Source organism: Melanotaenia boesemani, chromosome 10, assembly GCF_017639745.1.
Source record: "Melanotaenia boesemani isolate fMelBoe1 chromosome 10, fMelBoe1.pri, whole genome shotgun sequence".
In the NCBI taxonomy this organism is placed as follows: Eukaryota; Metazoa; Chordata; class Actinopteri; order Atheriniformes; family Melanotaeniidae; genus Melanotaenia; species Melanotaenia boesemani.
The window spans coordinates 22,703,134-22,722,015 of record NC_055691.1 but is presented as its reverse complement, the minus strand read 5'-3'; the positions used below and the strand labels follow the sequence as shown (position 1 = coordinate 22,722,015).

At 37.8% G+C, this 18,882-nt stretch overlaps 1 protein-coding gene across 1 annotated transcript; it reads right to left on the bottom strand.

Moving 5' to 3' along the window:
* Positions 1 to 344: 344 nt before the first annotated feature.
* Positions 345 to 18,015, bottom strand: hsp90b1 (heat shock protein 90, beta (grp94), member 1). The gene is made up of 28 exons (XM_041996248.1): positions 17,857 to 18,015; positions 17,255 to 17,357; positions 16,834 to 16,975; positions 16,601 to 16,717; positions 16,164 to 16,495; positions 15,878 to 15,989; positions 15,658 to 15,783; positions 15,343 to 15,459; positions 15,119 to 15,256; positions 14,924 to 15,001; positions 14,770 to 14,835; positions 14,210 to 14,479; positions 13,882 to 14,127; positions 13,622 to 13,758; positions 13,439 to 13,517; positions 13,184 to 13,343; positions 12,949 to 13,013; positions 7,741 to 8,044; positions 6,680 to 6,715; positions 5,396 to 5,448; positions 5,155 to 5,238; positions 4,846 to 4,952; positions 4,586 to 4,739; positions 3,293 to 3,394; positions 3,135 to 3,209; positions 2,959 to 3,027; positions 2,720 to 2,855; positions 345 to 1,716 (listed from the first exon to the last, which is right to left on the bottom strand). The coding sequence occupies exons 1-28, from the start codon at positions 17,903 to 17,905 to the stop codon at positions 1,586 to 1,588; spliced, it is 3,588 nt and encodes a 1,195-aa protein (XP_041852182.1). The 5' UTR covers positions 17,906 to 18,015; the 3' UTR covers positions 345 to 1,585.
* Between the last annotated feature and the right edge of the window lie 867 nt (positions 18,016 to 18,882).

The window sequence follows — 18,882 nt, the reverse complement described above, 5'->3', positions numbered from 1 at the left end:
GGTTTTATTTGTTGATCGCGTTGTAATTGGCTAAAAGTGCATGCCTGTTACTACCCAGTAACAGCTGATTGGCAATAACACGAACAATACGTTATTTTTTATATGCCATCTTGCAACTGTTGCAAAAACAAGCTTCTTGTACAGACTGCTTTCCAGATTAATGTATCTCCAAAGGAATGAAATTATTCCAAACAACTCTCTCAAATATAAATCTAGAGAATGCGAGAATGAATGACTGAATGATGAATGAATTAATAACGAATGAATGAGAACTGAATGAAAACCGCAGAAGCGCCTTTACTGTAAACAAAAAAAAAAAGAAAAGAAAAAACGTGACACGAGAATATAAAACGTTTTTTATTGACATGAAAAGTGAAACATACATTTCTTCCTCTAGCTAATGTCGTGGTTTGCCTTTAAAAATGACTAGTACTACCAGAAAGGAATAAAATTGGCATGTTTACATGTAAACCAGTTTAAAACAATTCAGCTGCAGAAAGAATACAGAAGACTTGGTTTCAAAAAGAGAGACGAAGTAAAGGACCCACTTTAGATTCCCACTGAGTGAGAATCAATAAAAGTTGTTGGCAGAGGTAGACAGCAATAATGGATGTCTTTATAACGTATATTTTACCTACACAAACAATATGAGCTAAATTTTACATTAAAACACAGAAAAATTAATTGTTTCAAGACACTGCTTATAATGACTACAGTCTACCGGGGCAACTTATTAAGTTAAAAGTGGTCCTATATAATAACAGTAAATACTCAGTTTTTAAAATTGTACAGCAATGTGTTGTATATTCTTACAAAACTATCAGCTATCTCTCTTAAGTTGGCTTTTTTTAGCAAAAGCAGAGCATTAGGCAAACAGCCACAAACACTTACCAACAATGATAAACAGTTTAAGAGCATGAATTTAAGGGATTCAATCTGGTGGTAAACATAGATGTAATTTTGTAAAAAATGTCAACTGCATTCAGCTGTAGTCAACACGTAAAAGATGAAATTCTAACCAATGTCTTTTGGAGACTCTTTGCTTTTCTCACATTGGGGATTTTGAGCCAGTGCTCTTGCTACTGTAATGGGAGAAGATGATATACGCCCTCACATTAATCCAGTAAGAAATAAGCTTCAGCATCTGGTTTTTAACCAGTAAGATTTAGAAATGTACAAACAATAATATACAGTAGATGCAGCTTGAACACTGTGGAAAAATGTGAAAGTTAACAAAGTGTTCAGTTTACAAACAAATAATGCACCTGACACTGACAAGTAAAATGTACACTTACATTTATAAGGTGATGGTCATATTAAATTAAATTAAGCAAGCTTTAAGCAAGTCTGCTTTAGCTTACTGCGGTAATGGTATTCTGTGGCAAACTCTACTAAAATAAGCCTTATCAGAGTCTGTTTTATTTATCTGACACGCAAATGTTGTGGTGTGATGGATCGTCACTTTTTTTTAAATTTTTTGTTTAAATAAAAAAAAAATAGCTGTTTAAGTGATTCTGAAGAAAACATCCATACAAGCCTCTTTTTCTTCCACCCATTTAATCCTTCGTGGTCCATTGGAGTCATCTCATGCACGTTGCTCAATTTCGGGGCTACTTCCGAACAGCGTCACCAGTTGCTCCTCATAGTTAGCAATGTTTCTCTTCATGATGTCCATGCATGGGCCAAGCAGCCTCTCGAAGGCTTTAACGTCCATGACTAGATAATACAGAGAAAGAGAGGCTGGCATGAATCAAGAATTAAAGGAGGTTTTGAGAAATTTAAATAATAAAAATATACTGCAAAAGTACATATTACTTGGGGTCTAGGTTTAGATTTGTTTTAATGAACAATGCCCAGGTGATAAAAAATAATAATAATAACAGGTTTTGTGCATGGAATAAGTCATGATTAGAAATTATGATGATAAATTGTAACCCATGTACCAGTTAAAATATAAATGGTGTGTTTCATTAAACTCCAAAGTAAGAATTTCTGACATCTCATTTGGAAAAATTAAACTGTAACATGCCAAAGTTGAATTTCTGACTCATGAGCTTGGAGGAATATCAGTTGTCCTGATAGCTAAATCCAATATGGCTGCCAAATGGATATAAAGCTATAATAAGTGCAGAAATAAACACTTTCTAAGCTCTTCTGTCAGTTTGTATCTTTTAAAATCAGTTACACATGTAGCATTGTCCAAGGTCTGTCAGCAAACATAATGCACCATTAGATCAACCTGCTACCTGCACATAAAATGCCTGATATCTCATCTAATTTATTACTAATTATTGAATTATTACAAAATTCTGAAAATAATCTAGTTTAGGGGAAAAATATTAGGATGTAAACTCTAAAGTGCATTTACATTTTTAACAAGATCAATTCAGTTTATAGATGATTAAAAATGGTTAGAAACAGGATGGGGATGGATTAAGGGGATGAAAATTGATTGATTTCTAGGCCATGTGATTTTTAAAATAATTTAAACATGTAAATATGATTATTATAGCACCTCCCATGAAGGCAGTGCCTTGTGTAAGTAAGTCTGTGAAATGTATTTGGGATGATTGCCCTGAAGTTTCATCTTTTTAGATCTTATAGTTTCCTGCAAATACTTTTAGGGAAGAAAATTTAATAAGAAAAAGTAGAAGGGGTAAAATGAATATGCATAGTTTAGCACTATGGATCTCTAAAAACACAAATGCTCATAATATACCTAAACATTTGACACTTCCCACAGCATAGGCAGATGCAGCTCTGGGCTTATTTGTGACAAGAGCCAACTCCCCAAAATACTGGCCCCTTGTGCATGTGGTGATATCCACCTCCTCTTCCTCCTGGTCTTTTTTTGTCTGGTAAGAAGGAAATAAATACAATAAGGTTTCAAAACACCTAAGTATCTTTAAAAAATCACAAGATTTTTTCCACTTAAGAAAAGTGAAACTACAAAAATACCCGGCTTCGTTTCATGGTAATTCTAACTTGGCCACTCTCAACGATGTAGAAGCAATCTGCTAAATCACCCTGCAGTGCAAAATGACAAAAATTAGTACAAAAACAAGCAACTTTGTCTTTACAAATGTAATGCAAAACTAATCAAAATGACCCGTGAAAAAGCACAGATTCATCACCTGAGCAATAATCTGCTGTGAATCATTGTACACCCTGGTGGAGAGCACGTCTACTACCTTCATTCTCTCTGACATCTGCAGATTAAAAGGAGGTTTAGCCAACAATGGTTTTACTGCAAACAAATGTAACACCAAAGGAAAAAGAAACTGATCTTAACCTCTAAAGATGTGAGTAGTGGTAGCGTTTCAATGAATGCCTCATACAGTCTCCTCTTCTTGGCATTGTTCTTCACTATAATCCTCCTGAAAGTCAGACGATCCTGAAACACACATTCACATTATATTAAGATTCATACCTAATTAAAAGCAAATTCCCTAGACTTGTTATGTTCATACACACGTGTCAAAAAATTTTGTGTTTTGTTTTTTTCAATCTTTTCTCCTGCTATAAAATGTTAGTCTCATCTTAAACGTGGAAGCGTCAGCACAACAGTCAAAATCATTTCTAAATTTCTATAACTGCTTTTGTTATGTGAAGCACTTTGAGTTGTATTTGTGTTCGCAAAGTGACATATAATTTACATTTTCTTACAGACTCTAAACTTAATTAGTAGTAAGCATAGGATCCCCTGCTTTCATCAACAAACATTATGAAATCTTCAGATGGCATATTTTAGTAGACATGAATCATATCTAAACACAAATCATGTCCAGACAACATGTTAGATGACCACATGCAGTGGTAGACACACAACACTGCAGGAAGTAGATGTAGTCACAGAGGGCACCCTCCAGTTGGGAAATCTTTTCCCTCATCAAGACAACCAAGCAAGACTCTAACCTACTGACAAGATGGTTAGACCTAATTCAGACTGAATAAAGTTCCCATATAATTTGCAGTTTGCTCAGAGGCTCTCTGGCAGCTCTGCTTCTCCTCTGAGCTGATGACACATTGAGTAGGGACTCCTGCTTGTTCACAGACTCAACTGTACACTTCGAGTCTCTCAGGTCAGCAGGGGACACAGCAGCAACCTGCACAGTCTGCACGGAGATGACATAACATAGCTGTTACCACCTTTTGAGGACACAACCCTCACTGAGTCAAAAATAAACAAACTGCTTCACGTGAAGAGATCAAGTTGCAACTGAATCTTGGGACACAAAAATGCATCATGACATTTAATCTAAATATCATTTTTAACTGAGGTTTTTATTTTAGAAAGATCAAAATGAAAATGGAGGTGTTCAGCTAAGGCAAATTTGAAAATTCACATAGAGATTTTCTGATACTTTGTGAGCATGTGGGCATATGTAAAATCATATCCCCAAGGAAGGTTTCTACGTTATGTCACCTAAGTTGGAAAAGCAAACTCACTCTGTGGCACCCAGTAGCAACATTGCCACAGACAACCTGTGTGTTTATTCAAATTTAGCCAACTGACTGCACAGTGTGTTATAAAACCCAGAGGAACCAGCTGTGCTGCTGCAGGAGGATGCAGTGGTTTACTCACCAGGCACCAAAGGGCTCCAGGCGAGTTGGCAATTATTGTGGCTGCTCTGGGGGTGTTGTACATCAGCGCTAGTTCTCCAAAGCTGCCTCTGTTGTCATAGCAGCCGACCAGCTTCTCTACACCATCAACCTTCACAAAAATGTTAAACGTCCCGCTGAATGAAAGTACCATCAAAAAGATAAACAATTAGAACAAATATTAACACAAAAAAAACCATATTTTGATAACAATGTGTAAGTAAACAGTAGGAGTACGAGTACCTTTCGATAACATAGAAGTTGTCCCCATCATCATCTTGATCAATGATGTGCTCGCCTTCGATACAAAACTTCTCAAACATGGCATCCAAGACCTGAGACATCTCTTCCTGAGAGTGTGAGACACATCAAACATGTAAAGTTTGTGTGTTGAAATAAAATAGTACAATCTAAATTAAATTCTATTTTTATTTGTCTATCAGAATCACACATAATGCACTAAGCAGGTAGTAAAAAGCTGCTGGCCTTGGGCTATGCAGTCCATGCACTACTTCAATAAATGGCTTTGTGCTTATGGAATAATCCACTCACTGGATCCAAATTCTTGAACAGAAGAATGTCCCTACATGCTTCCTGTAGTCTTTGTCTCTGCTCATCGGTTTTGGGGTAGGTGACCTGCAAGATAAAACATATTCCTGTGAAACTGCCTGATAAGTACTTGGAAAAGATGTCATATTACTAACCATTTTATAACTTGATTACTAAATCTAAAATATTCAATAGTCAAAACTAAATTGATAAATATTTGACTGTGGTGTGGGTTGCAGTTTACCCTTGGCTCTTTATCTTCTTCATCTTCATCAGGATTGAATGCCTCAGCACACACTGCATGACAGAAAACAACAAATAAAGTAAACGTGGACTTCAAAGGTTATATTGTATTCTATGTTAGAACGCCGTCCTCGTTTGAACATATGGAAGCATTTCTATCAATTTGTGATAATATGAAGGTTTAAAGGTGTCTGTTTAGATATTTCTGACCTTTCTTTACTTTTTTCTTCACAGAAAGCTTGTTGGTGCTAGTGCAGTGCTGTCTACTTCTACAGTGCTCCTGTGTGTGTGCAGCTAATGTGTCTTAAACAATATAAATATGTGTTAAATCAAACTTTTTAGGGTTAAAAAAGAGAGACTTTGCACAATTTGTTTTTGTTTTTGTTTTTTTAAACAACACTAATACACAAATTATAATATTCATCTGTCAATAAAAACAAGCCCTCTCCTCTTAAATGTTATACCATGTTACCATGTTGTACTTTGGGGTTTGAACTCTTGCCCTGTGTGTATTATTTTTTTTGTGTGTACTTGTAAAAAATCTGCAATGTTCCAAATCCCAAAGTCAATGTTAAAAGTAGTATTGTCATCTGTATATACATCCCTAAACTACATGTCAAAAAGATCAAATATAGCCTTTCAGAAGGCTAAGAAAACTTCTTTTTTTTTTTATAGCATAAACCTGTTCTAGTGGCACCCTCAAATGATTTCATAAAACTATAAATGATTAAAATATGGGGTTTTTAGGCATGCAGTTTTGAAAGGTTGTATGGTGGTACTGTACCACATTTCTGTCCTATACTTCCACAGCAACACCACAGTATGGTGCTATTTTTAATGCCGCATGTAGCATGCTATGCAAGAACCTCGTTTTTCATCTGGTCATGTAAAGGGTAGCTAAAATACTTATAGTTTTACTTAACAACTTTCATACTGTGCAGATAAGTAAAATTGGATGTACTTATACTGATGATCCAGCTTTAGTATTACTGTGAACAAAAGATAGTTATAAGTGGCACTTCTTGCTCTAACCTCCCTATCTACGTCACTCAGGTTCAAGACAAAGTGGCCTCTCAAACTTCAATAAATCAAGCCTATCATTAGGAAGACAGTAACAAAAGACAGATGGAAAAATACGCCACAGTGAAGTAAATCTCGAGCAGCCTCAGCGTTATTCATTCAGAAAAGCTGTTTATGTTTCCAGCATTGATATTGACCAGACTTTTCATTTTAAAATAACAGACTATTAATAACCAACTTCAATAGAGAGTAAACAGTAACCCACCTGATGCTCTTCTGATGAATCTGTTTATCACCGGGGCTGCAACACATAAAAACTACATGTTATTTTTACATTGACTAAATCTCTGACTGCTATACCTGAGAATGATTATGCTGCTGTGTGTAAATCATCACATATTTAGAATCCATATTCATTGGGGTTAAACTTGAATAATAGGTGCTTTGAAGTGGATTTAGGTCTTTGAATCTAATTAAAATGAGGAAAAGCTGAAATGCAAAACAGCAAAAAGGTGTGAATCTTCTGCACAATAGGTCAGTATGAAATATACATTAGATAGATGGCCTCATCCATTGACAGCCAGCCTGCACAGAAGCTCAATGAAATATCATTAGGACAGCAGAAGGGTGACCTGAAAATGACCACATTTAGAAAAAATGAATGTGGTGTACCTGTCCTTATGTAACCATTGCAGCCAGTTTTGCAGACCACTACTCATTGGGATGCTGTGTCAGACCTGTGCTGCTGCTTATGCTGCTTGCAATCCTGCACCGGCCATTGTGGTAAATATGATCACACTTCAGGAAAGACTGGGTAAATATAAGTATGCTTAAGTCATATTGTGCATTGTCTGAATCCAACAGAGCTCTGTTCTTTATTTTGACACATTATTTTAATATTAGCTAATCGGGGTAAATAGGCCCATCGGGCCTGCACCTGGATAAGAAATTATTCAAACGATCCACCGGTGCGGGGCTTTTATTCAACGAACAATGGAGCACACTCTCTTATGAATCTGAGGCTCATGTTATTTAAAGACATCATAACAAAATAAATAAATAAATACAATCGTGTTTGCTACTGAAGAGTCGGGCACGTTTTGAGCCATCTTTCAGCCTCCGTGACCATATAAGGCAAATGACAGAACAGTGGTGAGCGCAAGGTGGCGAGCGCTGGAGCATCGCCGCTCTCCGTTTCTATCATTTTGCACCGAACAGCAACCGTGCATGCGGCGATGCATGCTTATATTTCAAAGTACATTAAAATTATCCACATTCACATACGTTATTGTGTACCAGACTCATAAATAGGCGAAATTAACCCACCTATAAATTCCTCGTCATCGTCGTCTTCCTCCTCTCCATTCTCAGAATCGATCTGCATGGCTTCGTCAATGAAATTGACCGCTTTTCCGGATCTTGGGGCCGAATTTTGGTCATTGCCAAAAGAGGCCTCTTTGGTCTCACTGTCCTTCAGCTGGGTGAAGTACTGTAATGCAAACTCGAGCAAATCCCTGGGCTGATTCCTTAACACTTCCACGGTAAAGCTCTGTAACAGCTCCGTCAGTCCTTCAGGAATTTCTATACTCATTCCTGTTATCAGTCTATGAATGTGGATAAAACCGGTTTGCTGCGAATTCGAGACAATCAAAAGCACACTGTCGATTTTTAAAAATATGCGAGTGTAGTCTGGCCACCAAGTCAGCAAGCAGTCCACAGCGGATCCTGTGTTTTTCTTGAATGAAAATGGCTCTGGATTTTTGGTCCAAGCATCTTCTGCTGCTTCTGGCTATAGGAAACCCACGCATGTGACCCAGGAATCCATGGCAACCACCTATCGAGGGATTGCGTATGAGCAGCAGCGGCGCAGAATCTGCAGTCAGTCGCAAAATACAAATGATGGGAAAGAGAAGCCCGCGGGTTGCTTTATCTGTCAGAGATCGAGCTGTCAGAGATTACATAAAACATCCAAGCAAAATACCACATTTGATTCTACTTTGCAGACCAAAAGGTGTTACAACTGATTAAAAACATAAAATTAAGAAAGGAGAAAAGATTTTGCTTTGCAAAACAGTTACTGAGCCTATGTACAGGCTACATGATCAGCATGTCTTAGAATTATATCAAACGAGTGAACGTTGAGATTGTTATGTGCACAAAATTCTAGTTTGCAATCATATTGTACAACCAGCTAATTTAAATGATTAACTTTATATAAATTTTTACTAAAATGAGACAATTCATTATGAAGGGCTAGTCCCTTTAATAGCACAGAGAGTTTGGGGCTAATTTCCTGCACCATAGGGACCAAATTAATCAATCTTCAGCACATTGGGACATCTCAGATCACAGTTCTCTGACAGATGCTATAAGCCATCAGAGTTTCATTACAGTATGAAACACTCAGTATTGACAAAAATAGTCTTTATCCGAAACTGTTTAACACTCCATTCTGAACTTTGGTGTAAAAATAAACTGTGGAGGCAAATTAAAAAAAAAAAAAAAAGCTCTCATTTATGCTTTCAAACTAGATATGAACACTTGCAAAAACCCCAAATTTGAATTATTTGTTTTATCACAAGGCCCAGTTTAACTTTCTGTAGCCAACAACATTTAAGGGAACCCAGCCAACCCAAAGGATCCAAATGACTTTACACACACACAAAACGAAATAAGCAGGAATGATGAAAAAAAGTTGTAATATAAAAAGCCCTAAGACTGTCAAACTCATATATATGTCAACCAGATTTAGATGTTATGTTGGAATTTAAGACAGCAGAGGACAGATCGGTAGGAAGGAAACACTAAAGCAGAACAACTATTATCTGTAATCAGTCTTCTGTGGCTCCACCATGAACCCCCCTCCGCCTCCTGTGGCCCATATCTGTCACCTTTTATTAAGAAGGCATGCCATTTTCTCACTCTAGAGAGCATAAGGGTGCATGTTGAGCAATGTTGCTAGTTACCTAAAAGCTTTCAATCTCTCCATTTAAGTGTTTTCACTGTATAATAGTGTCTACCGTAAAGCTATTGCATCAAACCTGCTTCCTGAATCATCCAGATAATTGTTTCTGCAGAAAAATTGCTAAATAATTTCTAAATGACCGTTAAATGAAGAATCGATTGAGACCTGTTATCTGCAGATAATCTCAGGAACTTGAATTAGAACATCAGGGTAGAAATGAGGGTAAACTAACATGTGCAGTAGGTTGTGGTGCCAAAAGCATGAAGAAGACGATAATTTCTGAAAGGCACTTTTAAAAACTAATCATCATCCCTTTTTAAAAACACTCTAATTGCCACCTACAAGTAAAAACCTTATGGCTAAACTTGCCAAATGCTTCCTTTTACCCTTTACATCAGCAGACAATGTTAAAGCAGCATGGGAAAAGGAGATGCAAATACAAATACTGGAACAACAATGGAAACAGGCCCTTTTTCCAAATTCACAATTGCCTAATTAAGAGCAGGCATAAAGTGATGCAATTTAAAGTGATTCATTATTTCTATTACGCCAAGGTTTTAATACACAAATTCTACCCCGATATATCTCCAATACGTGATAAATGTAGCCCTAAGATATTATTCTATTTATGTGCTCAATAGAAACACAGATTCTTCCATAACCTCTTAGGACTGCTTTGCTTCTTGGGACAGCTTTGGCCAACAGACTCATACTCAAAGAATGGAAATATCATCCGCTCCAGATTTCAGAAACTGACTCAAAGAACTGGTGAATGTAATAACTTCAGAAAAAAAATCTGATTTATAAATGGGAAGAAACTTGGAATATTTGTTTCTTTCCATTCTTTTGTTTTATTCTTCTTCCTGTATGGTGGTTCCAATAATTCTTGTTATTGATAAAGTTGTTCTCGTAATGTCATCAACGATGGTAGTGATAAGAACAGCATTAATATCTTGTTTATTTTCTTATGTATCCTGTCAATATGTGCTTGTGAATTAATTTAAGTATGCTTTATGGTGGCAGGACATCAAGGGAGTAGACTAGGGTACTGCTTCCTTGGAGACCATCCTATCAACCTTGCTATTGGTGGTCTGCAATTATGAGCTCCCTAATTCAGGGTGGACACAGGCACCTCACTCCTCATGTATGTATGTGTATGAATGTAGTTGTGAAAGAGTGGATTATGTGATGCATGATTATTTTGTTCTAAAACCCATTTTTTTTAAAAAAGAAAGAAAGAAAACATGATTTTCCTCCAAAATGTAAACTGATTTGTCTTTTAAAATATTTTACACCTCTTCATTGATAACTTTTGAGGTTTAGATATAAACTTTGGGAGCTTCAAACAATACACAGATATATCAAGTTTAAAAAATAATACAAAGATGAATTAGTCATAGACTTAGTAACAAAACAGTGATTCTATATGCTCTCGTTTCAACATGTGGCTAATAGCGCCATCTACTGGAAGTTGTACTGTAGTACAGCGTGATGACACGATTGTATTTTCAATATTAATACCATTCCTAATATAAGATTTAAATGGAAATTTTATTTGGATCATTTTCTGGAAATAAATACTAAATCCTATTTCTACTCCTTAGCTCCACCTCTTATTTTACGCGTTCGAGTTAGGGGAAGGACTATCTGGATTTTCTTTTAGATGAACGGGAAGGGCTGAGATGAGGGCCACACAAAACGAAGACGGCGTAGAAAGGAAGGGTCTAAAACATTTCCCAACACACACCGGATTCATCTGCAAAGATGGCGACAGAAAGGCAGGACACATGTATATTCAGCATTAATACAGATTTAATTTTATTTTTAAATTGTGTTCCACCGTTTGGCCAATTGTTTACATTCCCGTTCATCATAGAACTGCTGTCAAGATCGCTAACCGTTAATAAAAACGTTCATTAGGTTAATTTTAGCTAGTTTGCTAAATTCGCTATAATCAACACAGCCCTCTGAGTGTGTATTATGACATTTTAACATCTTTTTTAAGTCAAAAGCAAAAAATATACCCATAGCCCAGGTCATTGAAACGATCACTAAACAGCGGCAGATATCAACATACTTGTCGCTTTGTCTGACGTAGCAACTTGCGACGACTTATGACGACTTATAACGGTAAAGTAGGGGTGTCTCATTTCCTAGGGGAAATGTTTTTACCCCTACCTCCTTACCACCTCGTTTTAAGGGACGAGGGGAAGAGGTAGTAAAGAGAAATGGGATTGGGCCACAGTATTGTAAACAAACTAATCAAAAGTAAAGTTGCACAGCATTTTCTTTAGGAGGGGTGTAGACCAGGTGCAGACTGGTTTACTTCACTGACATGTGAGGGATTTCAAGTATTTTGTGCCAGTGATGCTGTCCTTTGTGAAAGAAAAAAGTTTTTTAAAAAAAAAAAAAAAAAAAAAAAAAACAGCAAAACAAAATGAAACTGAAATTAAAAATACTTTATTAATCCCAAAGGGAAATTGCAATGATTTAATAGTTTTTTGAGGGGGGAAATGGTCAGTGTTGCAAAACGTGTTTTTTTTTTTTTTCCTGAATTAAAGATGTCAACTCACCCATAAATATATGGCCCCCAAAGCTGTGGGAGTGGGAGATCAGTGTTAAATGCTCAGTACATTCTCTGGGTGACACTGACACATTCTAATTCCATCCTTACTCAATGAAAACCAGATGATTTTGACTAAAAATAAAATTTCTAGGAAGTCTGACAAATTAAGAATTACAGACTTAGTGGACATTGTACAGTGAATTCAATTTCCCCAAACCCAATTAAGAAAATGTGATCTAAACTCACAGGAAAGGCCCAGAGTTGGTACAAGGAAACAAATCATCTAAACTTTAAGAACAAGTCAGTTATGGAGATTTGAATAAAATCTGCATACAACTTGGCCCCAAGACATTTCTGGTTGAAGTTCCTCTTTCAGAAGTGATAATTTAAAGTACATCTGTTCAGTTGTAGATACTGAACTCCAAGTTAACTGAAGGCCACCCCACATGTTATTTGTTATTCACACATTCCTGCAATCTGTTTATCCAAGTTTTCCACAATTAAAGACTTAGTGCTCCTCATTCACCAATACTTAAAATTTTATTTTTCTCCTTTATTCATCTAAGTCAAATCAACTTTTTTTCCATTTAGTCTGGTATAGCAAAAACAAAAAAACCTCTGTCTCACAACATGAAACACAAAAGTGCCAGTAATTTTTCCAGGAAACATTTATTTGATCAATAGACAGGATCGCATCTTTCCATAAACAGGTCAGTTAAATATTAACAAATTTACAGTCATGAGGAATGTAAAAAAAAAAAAAGAAAAAAACCAAACAATGCTCGCCTTAAAAAACCCCAACCCAGGATTTTAGACCACAGTGGTACTGGAACAAGATTATATCCAGTTTCCAGCTCCAGCGTTACACACGCTCCCATTCAGTGCTTCACAGTTCATCTTTGTCTGTCTTTGTCTGTAAGCAAAATGGGAAAGAAATAATAAATGAAAAGCCAGAAAGTAAAATTGAAACATCTGATTTGGCATAATCAAATATAGCTCTCACCGTTTCATCATCGTCATCATCATCTACAATTTCCTCTTTATCTTCAGAGTCATCATCCTCTGCTGCTTCCTCTGGCTCCTCTTCAGGTTCTTCTTCAATCTAGACATCAGTTACGACTATTAGCCACATTTACACAAATGTTATGAACCCACCTCCAAGTTCAGGAGGTTGAGGAGGACCATGACCAGACACATGCACACCGCAACTGCTGGAGTCTAAAACCAGTAGCATCAACTTACCTGTTCATCCAGGGGAACGTTCATGCTGAGTCGGAGCATGCGCTCTATTCTGTCACCATATGCTTTCGTGTCAGCCAGCTGGTACCCTGAGCGCAGTGTGGCCGTCTCAAACAGAACCACTGCCAGATCTGATGCAGTCTGGTCCTCGGCACCCGACTGCGGAAAAAGGAAAATTGTTCAGATCTTTGCTTGGGCTAGTCTCTTAAGTAAAATATTCCATAATTAAAAATAAATGAATAAGTCAAACTTACGTTGACTTTGCTGAGCATCTGCTTGATAAGTGGATGTTTGGGGTTGATTTCTAGTGTTTTCTTCTGGCTGGCATAATAACTGAGGAAAAGAAGAGTATTGACATAAGAGAAGCGTAAAGTAGTAAATGGCAGACAGCCATGTTGATGAGCACAAACATTTCTGGAGAACAGATTGTCCCTCACCTTGTGGAAATATCTTTTCCTGTCTGGTAAGCTTGTGCCTTCATGATCCTCTCCATGTTTCCTGACCAACCATACTGACTGGCAACCAAGGCGCAAGGTGAATCGGTTAGCCTCTGAGAGAGAACTGCCTTCTCAATCTATGGAGCAAACAAAGAATAAAGCATACTAAATATAATTACACAGCAACTGTAGTCAAAATTTAGAAGTTGAACAGAGGTGAGTATCGTCAGTTCCCTTACACAACTCAACTAGCTCTCTACCTTGTCCTTCAGGGCCTTGTCTTTCAGCCAAGTGGTGAGAGGTTCATACTCCTTCTCCAGAGCCTCTCTCTTCTCCTTGGCTTTTTCGCTCTCGTCAAATTTGACACCCTCTTTAGCCACGTTCTGGAAGCGTTTTCCATCGAACTCGGGCAGTGCCTGGATGCAGTACTCATCCACAGGCTCTGTCAGGTAAATCACCTCATAGCCCTTCTTCAGAAGCTTCTCTACGAAGGGAGAAGACTCAGCCTGCAGAGGGAAACACAAAGGATGTAAAGTTCACATCTTTTAACTCAATACTAAAGTGAGCACCATAAATACGCTCACACACCTCCTTCCTGCTGGTGCCTGCCATGAAGTAGATCTTGTCCTGCTTCTCCTTCATGCGCTCCACATACTGCTCCAGACTGGCCACGTCTGTTTCACTGTTGGAGGTCTGGAAACGGAGAAGCTTGGCCAGACGAGTCCTGTTGGAGTGATCCTCAATGACGCCCAGCTTGATGTTGGTTCCAAACTCCTTCCAGAATTTATCATTGTATTGTTCCTCTGCAATCTTCTTGATCATGTCCAAAGTCTTACGAACCAGCTTCTTACGGATTACCTATACAGTGACATAAGAGACAATGTCTTACCATATTCCTTTTCATTTATATGTAGCCCTAATAATTAAAAGCCCTACCTCTTCATTCAATATCTTTTATTTAAATCACTTAATTCTCCTTTCTGAAAGCATCAAACTGTTAGCCTTCTTTCCTTTCATTGAATAATTACACAAAATACATTAGCCACTATCACATTGATGCATAAATCAAAAAGAGCTAAAAAAAAATTACTTTTAAGAGAAAATTAATCTTAGTATTGTGGTGCTTTTACACCAAATGTTGAACATACCTTAAGCAGTTTGTGCTGCTGCAAAGTTTCTCTGGACACATTAAGAGGAAGGTCATCTGAGTCCACCTAAAAAAGATAGTTTTCTTAATCCCAGGGCAGAGACCAAGCAAATCATATCAGCTTAGAGAGATATTTAAAACTGTTAAAAACTTACCACTCCTTTTACGAAGTTCAGATATTTGGGCATCATGTCATTGAAGTCATCTGTGATGAAAACTCTTCTGACAAACAGCTGTGGGGGAACAATAAAGCTTCTAAATATATTCCTAAGCAGTTCATGAAAACCCTTTTCTCTGAAAGCACCAACAGTCTGTCAAATTGGATTATAAATACTGCTTAGAGCGCAAACCTTAATGTAATCATTCTTCTTGGAGCCATACTCGTCAAAGAGGCCACGGGGAGCTGAATTGGGCACAAACAGAATGGACTTAAAGGTAACTTCACCCTCAGCGGTGAAGTGGATATGAGCCAGAGGGTCGTCACTTTCCTGTTGGAAAAATAAAACATTACATTTTCAAAAATTAAAAAAATAAATACACTGCTGTTTGACAGCTTTATTCTTCATGTGGCTACCTTTGAGAAGGTCTTGTAGAAAGCCTTGTACTCATCCTCCTCAACCTCCTTAGCTGGTCTCTGCCAGATGGGCTTGATGTCATTCATCAGTTCCCAGTCCCACACAGTTTTCTCAACCTACAGAAACACACAAAACGGATATCAAACACATTAACCCATTAAATTAATGCTGGGTAATGCCCGATACCATTAATCAGCCTTACAGATTTTTACTGTAACACAATTCTGTAGACTTAATTTTGACCCGACGTACAGTCATTTAGGATACAGAGGTAAATATAACTTTTTCAGACCCTTTCGATATTAATACACTACCTTCTTTGTCTTTGGCTTGTCTTTGTCCTCCTCCTCTTCCTCTACTTCAGCTTCATCTTCAGGGGTCTCCTTCTCTGTTTCCTCTGCCTCAGCATCTTCCTCAATTGGCTCTTCTACGGTCTCAGTCTTGCATGTTAGGATATGATGAAACCATTTCAATATTTGTTTCATAGAAAAAAGAATCAAATGTCAAATGAGTAAAAAATGTAAAAAGAAGCACCTTGCTGGCCCAAACATAGATGGGGAAATTGATGAACTGAGAATATTTCTTGACGAGGTTCTTGATGGTCTCCAGCTCCAGATAGTCTGAGGCCTCTTCCTTGAGAACCAGTCTGAAATTTAAGAAAATATTGATTTGAGATCAGAGCCAGTACTCTTGCCGAATTTGACAGGAAAACTGTATTTAAGTAGACAATGCATGTTATTGTTAAACAGCTACATACAATTTCTGGAAAGTTATCTCACCACAAATGTGGTTAATTCTGGGTAATACAACATAAACTTACGTAATGGTGGTCCCTCTGCCCAGTGTGTCTCCACGTGGGTCCTCAATGACGGAGAACTGGTTCGAGTCGGACTCCCAGATCTGCTGAGTGTCATTGTTGTGCTTTGATGTTACAATGACCTTGTCAGCAACAAGGAAAGCAGAGTAGAAACCCACACCAAACTGTCCAATCAGCTCTGACGTAGACTGCCCTTCGGATTGCATCTCTGTCATCTTGTTGAGGAACTCGCTGGTGCCAGACTTGGCGATGGTACCCAAGTTCTTTATCAGCTCCTCTTTGGTCATTCCAATTCCAGTATCAGTGATGTGTAACATGTTCTTCTCTTTATCAGACTGGAAATAAAATGGAAATTAAGCCACAAGGACATAAGGGCAACTCAAATTAGCAATAAAAGTCAAGCATAAGTGACATCTCTACAACCTATTTTATTTGCCTACTTTGATTTTGATGGTCAACTCTTCATTGGCGGCCAATGCTTCCTCATTAGTCAGAGACAACAAGCGGATCTTATCGAGAGCATCTGAGGCATTAGAAATCAGCTCCCTTAGGAAGATCTGCAATAAATAACCAGGAGATGCTGAGCAGTCACAAAGAATATATGTTTAATAATTTGCAAAAAATATTTTGTATTACTACCCACTGTACATCAGTAAGTTACAATCCTGCTCACCTCCTTGTTCTTGTAGAGAGAGTTGATAATGAGTTTCATCATACGATTGACTTCAGCTTGGAAAGCATGTTTTTCAGACTTTTCCCTGAGTTCCTTAACCTGAGCTGCATTTAAACCATCCAGCTGGATAGCTTCCTCCTCTCTGGGGGCAGACAGATGCACAAACACAGGTGAGAAAAGAGTACACACAGCTGTCAAAGATCTGTTCAGTTGACAGCATGAAGACCCAGAAGACTCATTAGACTCTTCGAAGCTAGCACCAACTACAATTTCAGAGTTGCCCTGACCATTTATGTAATCAAGCTTGGTCATGTTGACCTTCTGTTGTTAGCTTAAGGTTTAGGTGACTCTGTAATGACTATCTCTATATGTATGACTATTTCTATACAATTCATTCAATTGGCAATTAAGTCACACCCACCTCTGCACCACTTCATCGTCTGTTCTGGAGCCATCTCTGCTTTTTCCCAAGTCTTCCTCTACTGTCCCTTCTACATCAAGTTCGTCTTCGGCCCTTACAGCAGCTGCCAAGCGACCATAGGTTATTACGTTAGTATAATGTTTGAAATTAATAAATTCTTGCATATCTTTTACAATGTGTTATCTCACAATTTGAGATAATTTTCTGTCGTAAAAGATGCTGTTATATTCGGTTGCTTCGCCCTTTTTTATTCCTATCTAGACAGTGGACATAAATGTGCAACAGAAATACCCTTTTTTTTAAATGAAGATATTAGCTAGCATGAGGCAGCTTCAACATACAGTGTTTCTGCTAGAAACTTCTGGAAAGGCAATTAAGAATATTGTATACTAGCACTGCGCTGAGAAATTTAATTATCAATGCTGCCCATCGCTGAAAATTTTAATTAAGGGTTGCTTAAAACTGCAAAACTATGACAGTTGCTCTCATTCATAAACAGAAAGGGGCACAAAAGCAAGTTAACGCTAGCTTACAAGCTAATAATGGCTTAAATGTTGGACAGTAAAAAGGGAAACAAGATGGCATATCTTTTAGCTACTCACCAAAGGCTAGAAGTGCAAAAAGAAGACCTATCATCCAGACTCGTTTCATTTTGATACACTGCTTGACCGACGCTGTGAGGCTTCAGCTGCTGAAACAAAAGCCGGGGAAACAGCACATGCGAGACTAGCTTCACAACGGAGACTGTCCACCAACCTTTCTACCAAACGAGCCCACTCTATTAAACCCGTGACAACCGACCAATGGCTGCGCACCACGCACAACCTTTGACTAATCACAGCAGAGCCTGTGTTACATGCTGTCCAATCAGATTCTTCAACATAAGTCGATACCCTAAAATCGTGGCTAGACACCATTGGCCAGAAATGAATAATCAGCATCCCACTTCCTAAAATTTAACTTGTATTTTCGAGGGGAAAAAAATCTCAAGTCTACACGTTGGTTAAAGTTTCACTCTCTTATGCAATATCACCAAAGCTTGATGATAGCAAATGTGATGGACATTTCATCTTTAATGATAACAGTGGATGTCATTCTACATGCTATATTTTTGTGTGTATGTGCAGTATGTTACATTCGAAATGTGCACTGGCTTAGCTGAGGGCTATCAAATGTAACAACCCTAAACTTGTAAAATCCGCAGTGTAAAGCAGTTCTCTAAGAGTGCATGCTTGTCTGTATTTCTTTTAAAGCCATGTGTGATAAACTGGAAACATGTCCAGGGTGTACCCTTCTCGCCCACAGCTAGATGGAATGGGCTTTGGTTCCTGGCGATAAACAGCCATATAAAGCGAGTATAATAATGAATGGATTAACTGAGTTTATCTCAAGTGCGACACTTATCTTTGTCCACAAGAGGGCACTGTTTAGTACGTGAAGTTGACAGATGCACATAGCAAACTTTTTTTTTTATTGATCCTACATGATCAGCTCGAAAAGACTGTGATTACTGGGAGCACAAATTTTGAATATGTCATACAAGTTGTCATACCAATTTCCAAATAAATTTTCTGTTTGCATAAAATGATTCATAACCGTGTTCCTGGTTGTGTGGGTCAGAGATCAGG

What these genes read in the sequence shown, in the direction of transcription:
- hsp90b1 (XM_041996248.1), bottom strand. Translation starts at nt 17,905, where the DNA reads ATGAAACGAGTCTGGATGATAGGTCTTCTTTTTGCACTTCTAGCCTTT. An exon ending in CAGGCACCAGCAGGAAGGAG is followed by an intron (nt 14,128 to 14,209) that starts GTGTGTGAGCGT and finishes TTCCCTCTGCAG; the next exon opens with GCTGAGTCTTCTCCCTTCGT. An exon ending in TGTTCAAGAATTTGGATCCA is followed by an intron (nt 4,953 to 5,154) that starts GTGAGTGGATTA and finishes TCACACTCTCAG; the next exon opens with GAAGAGATGTCTCAGGTCTT.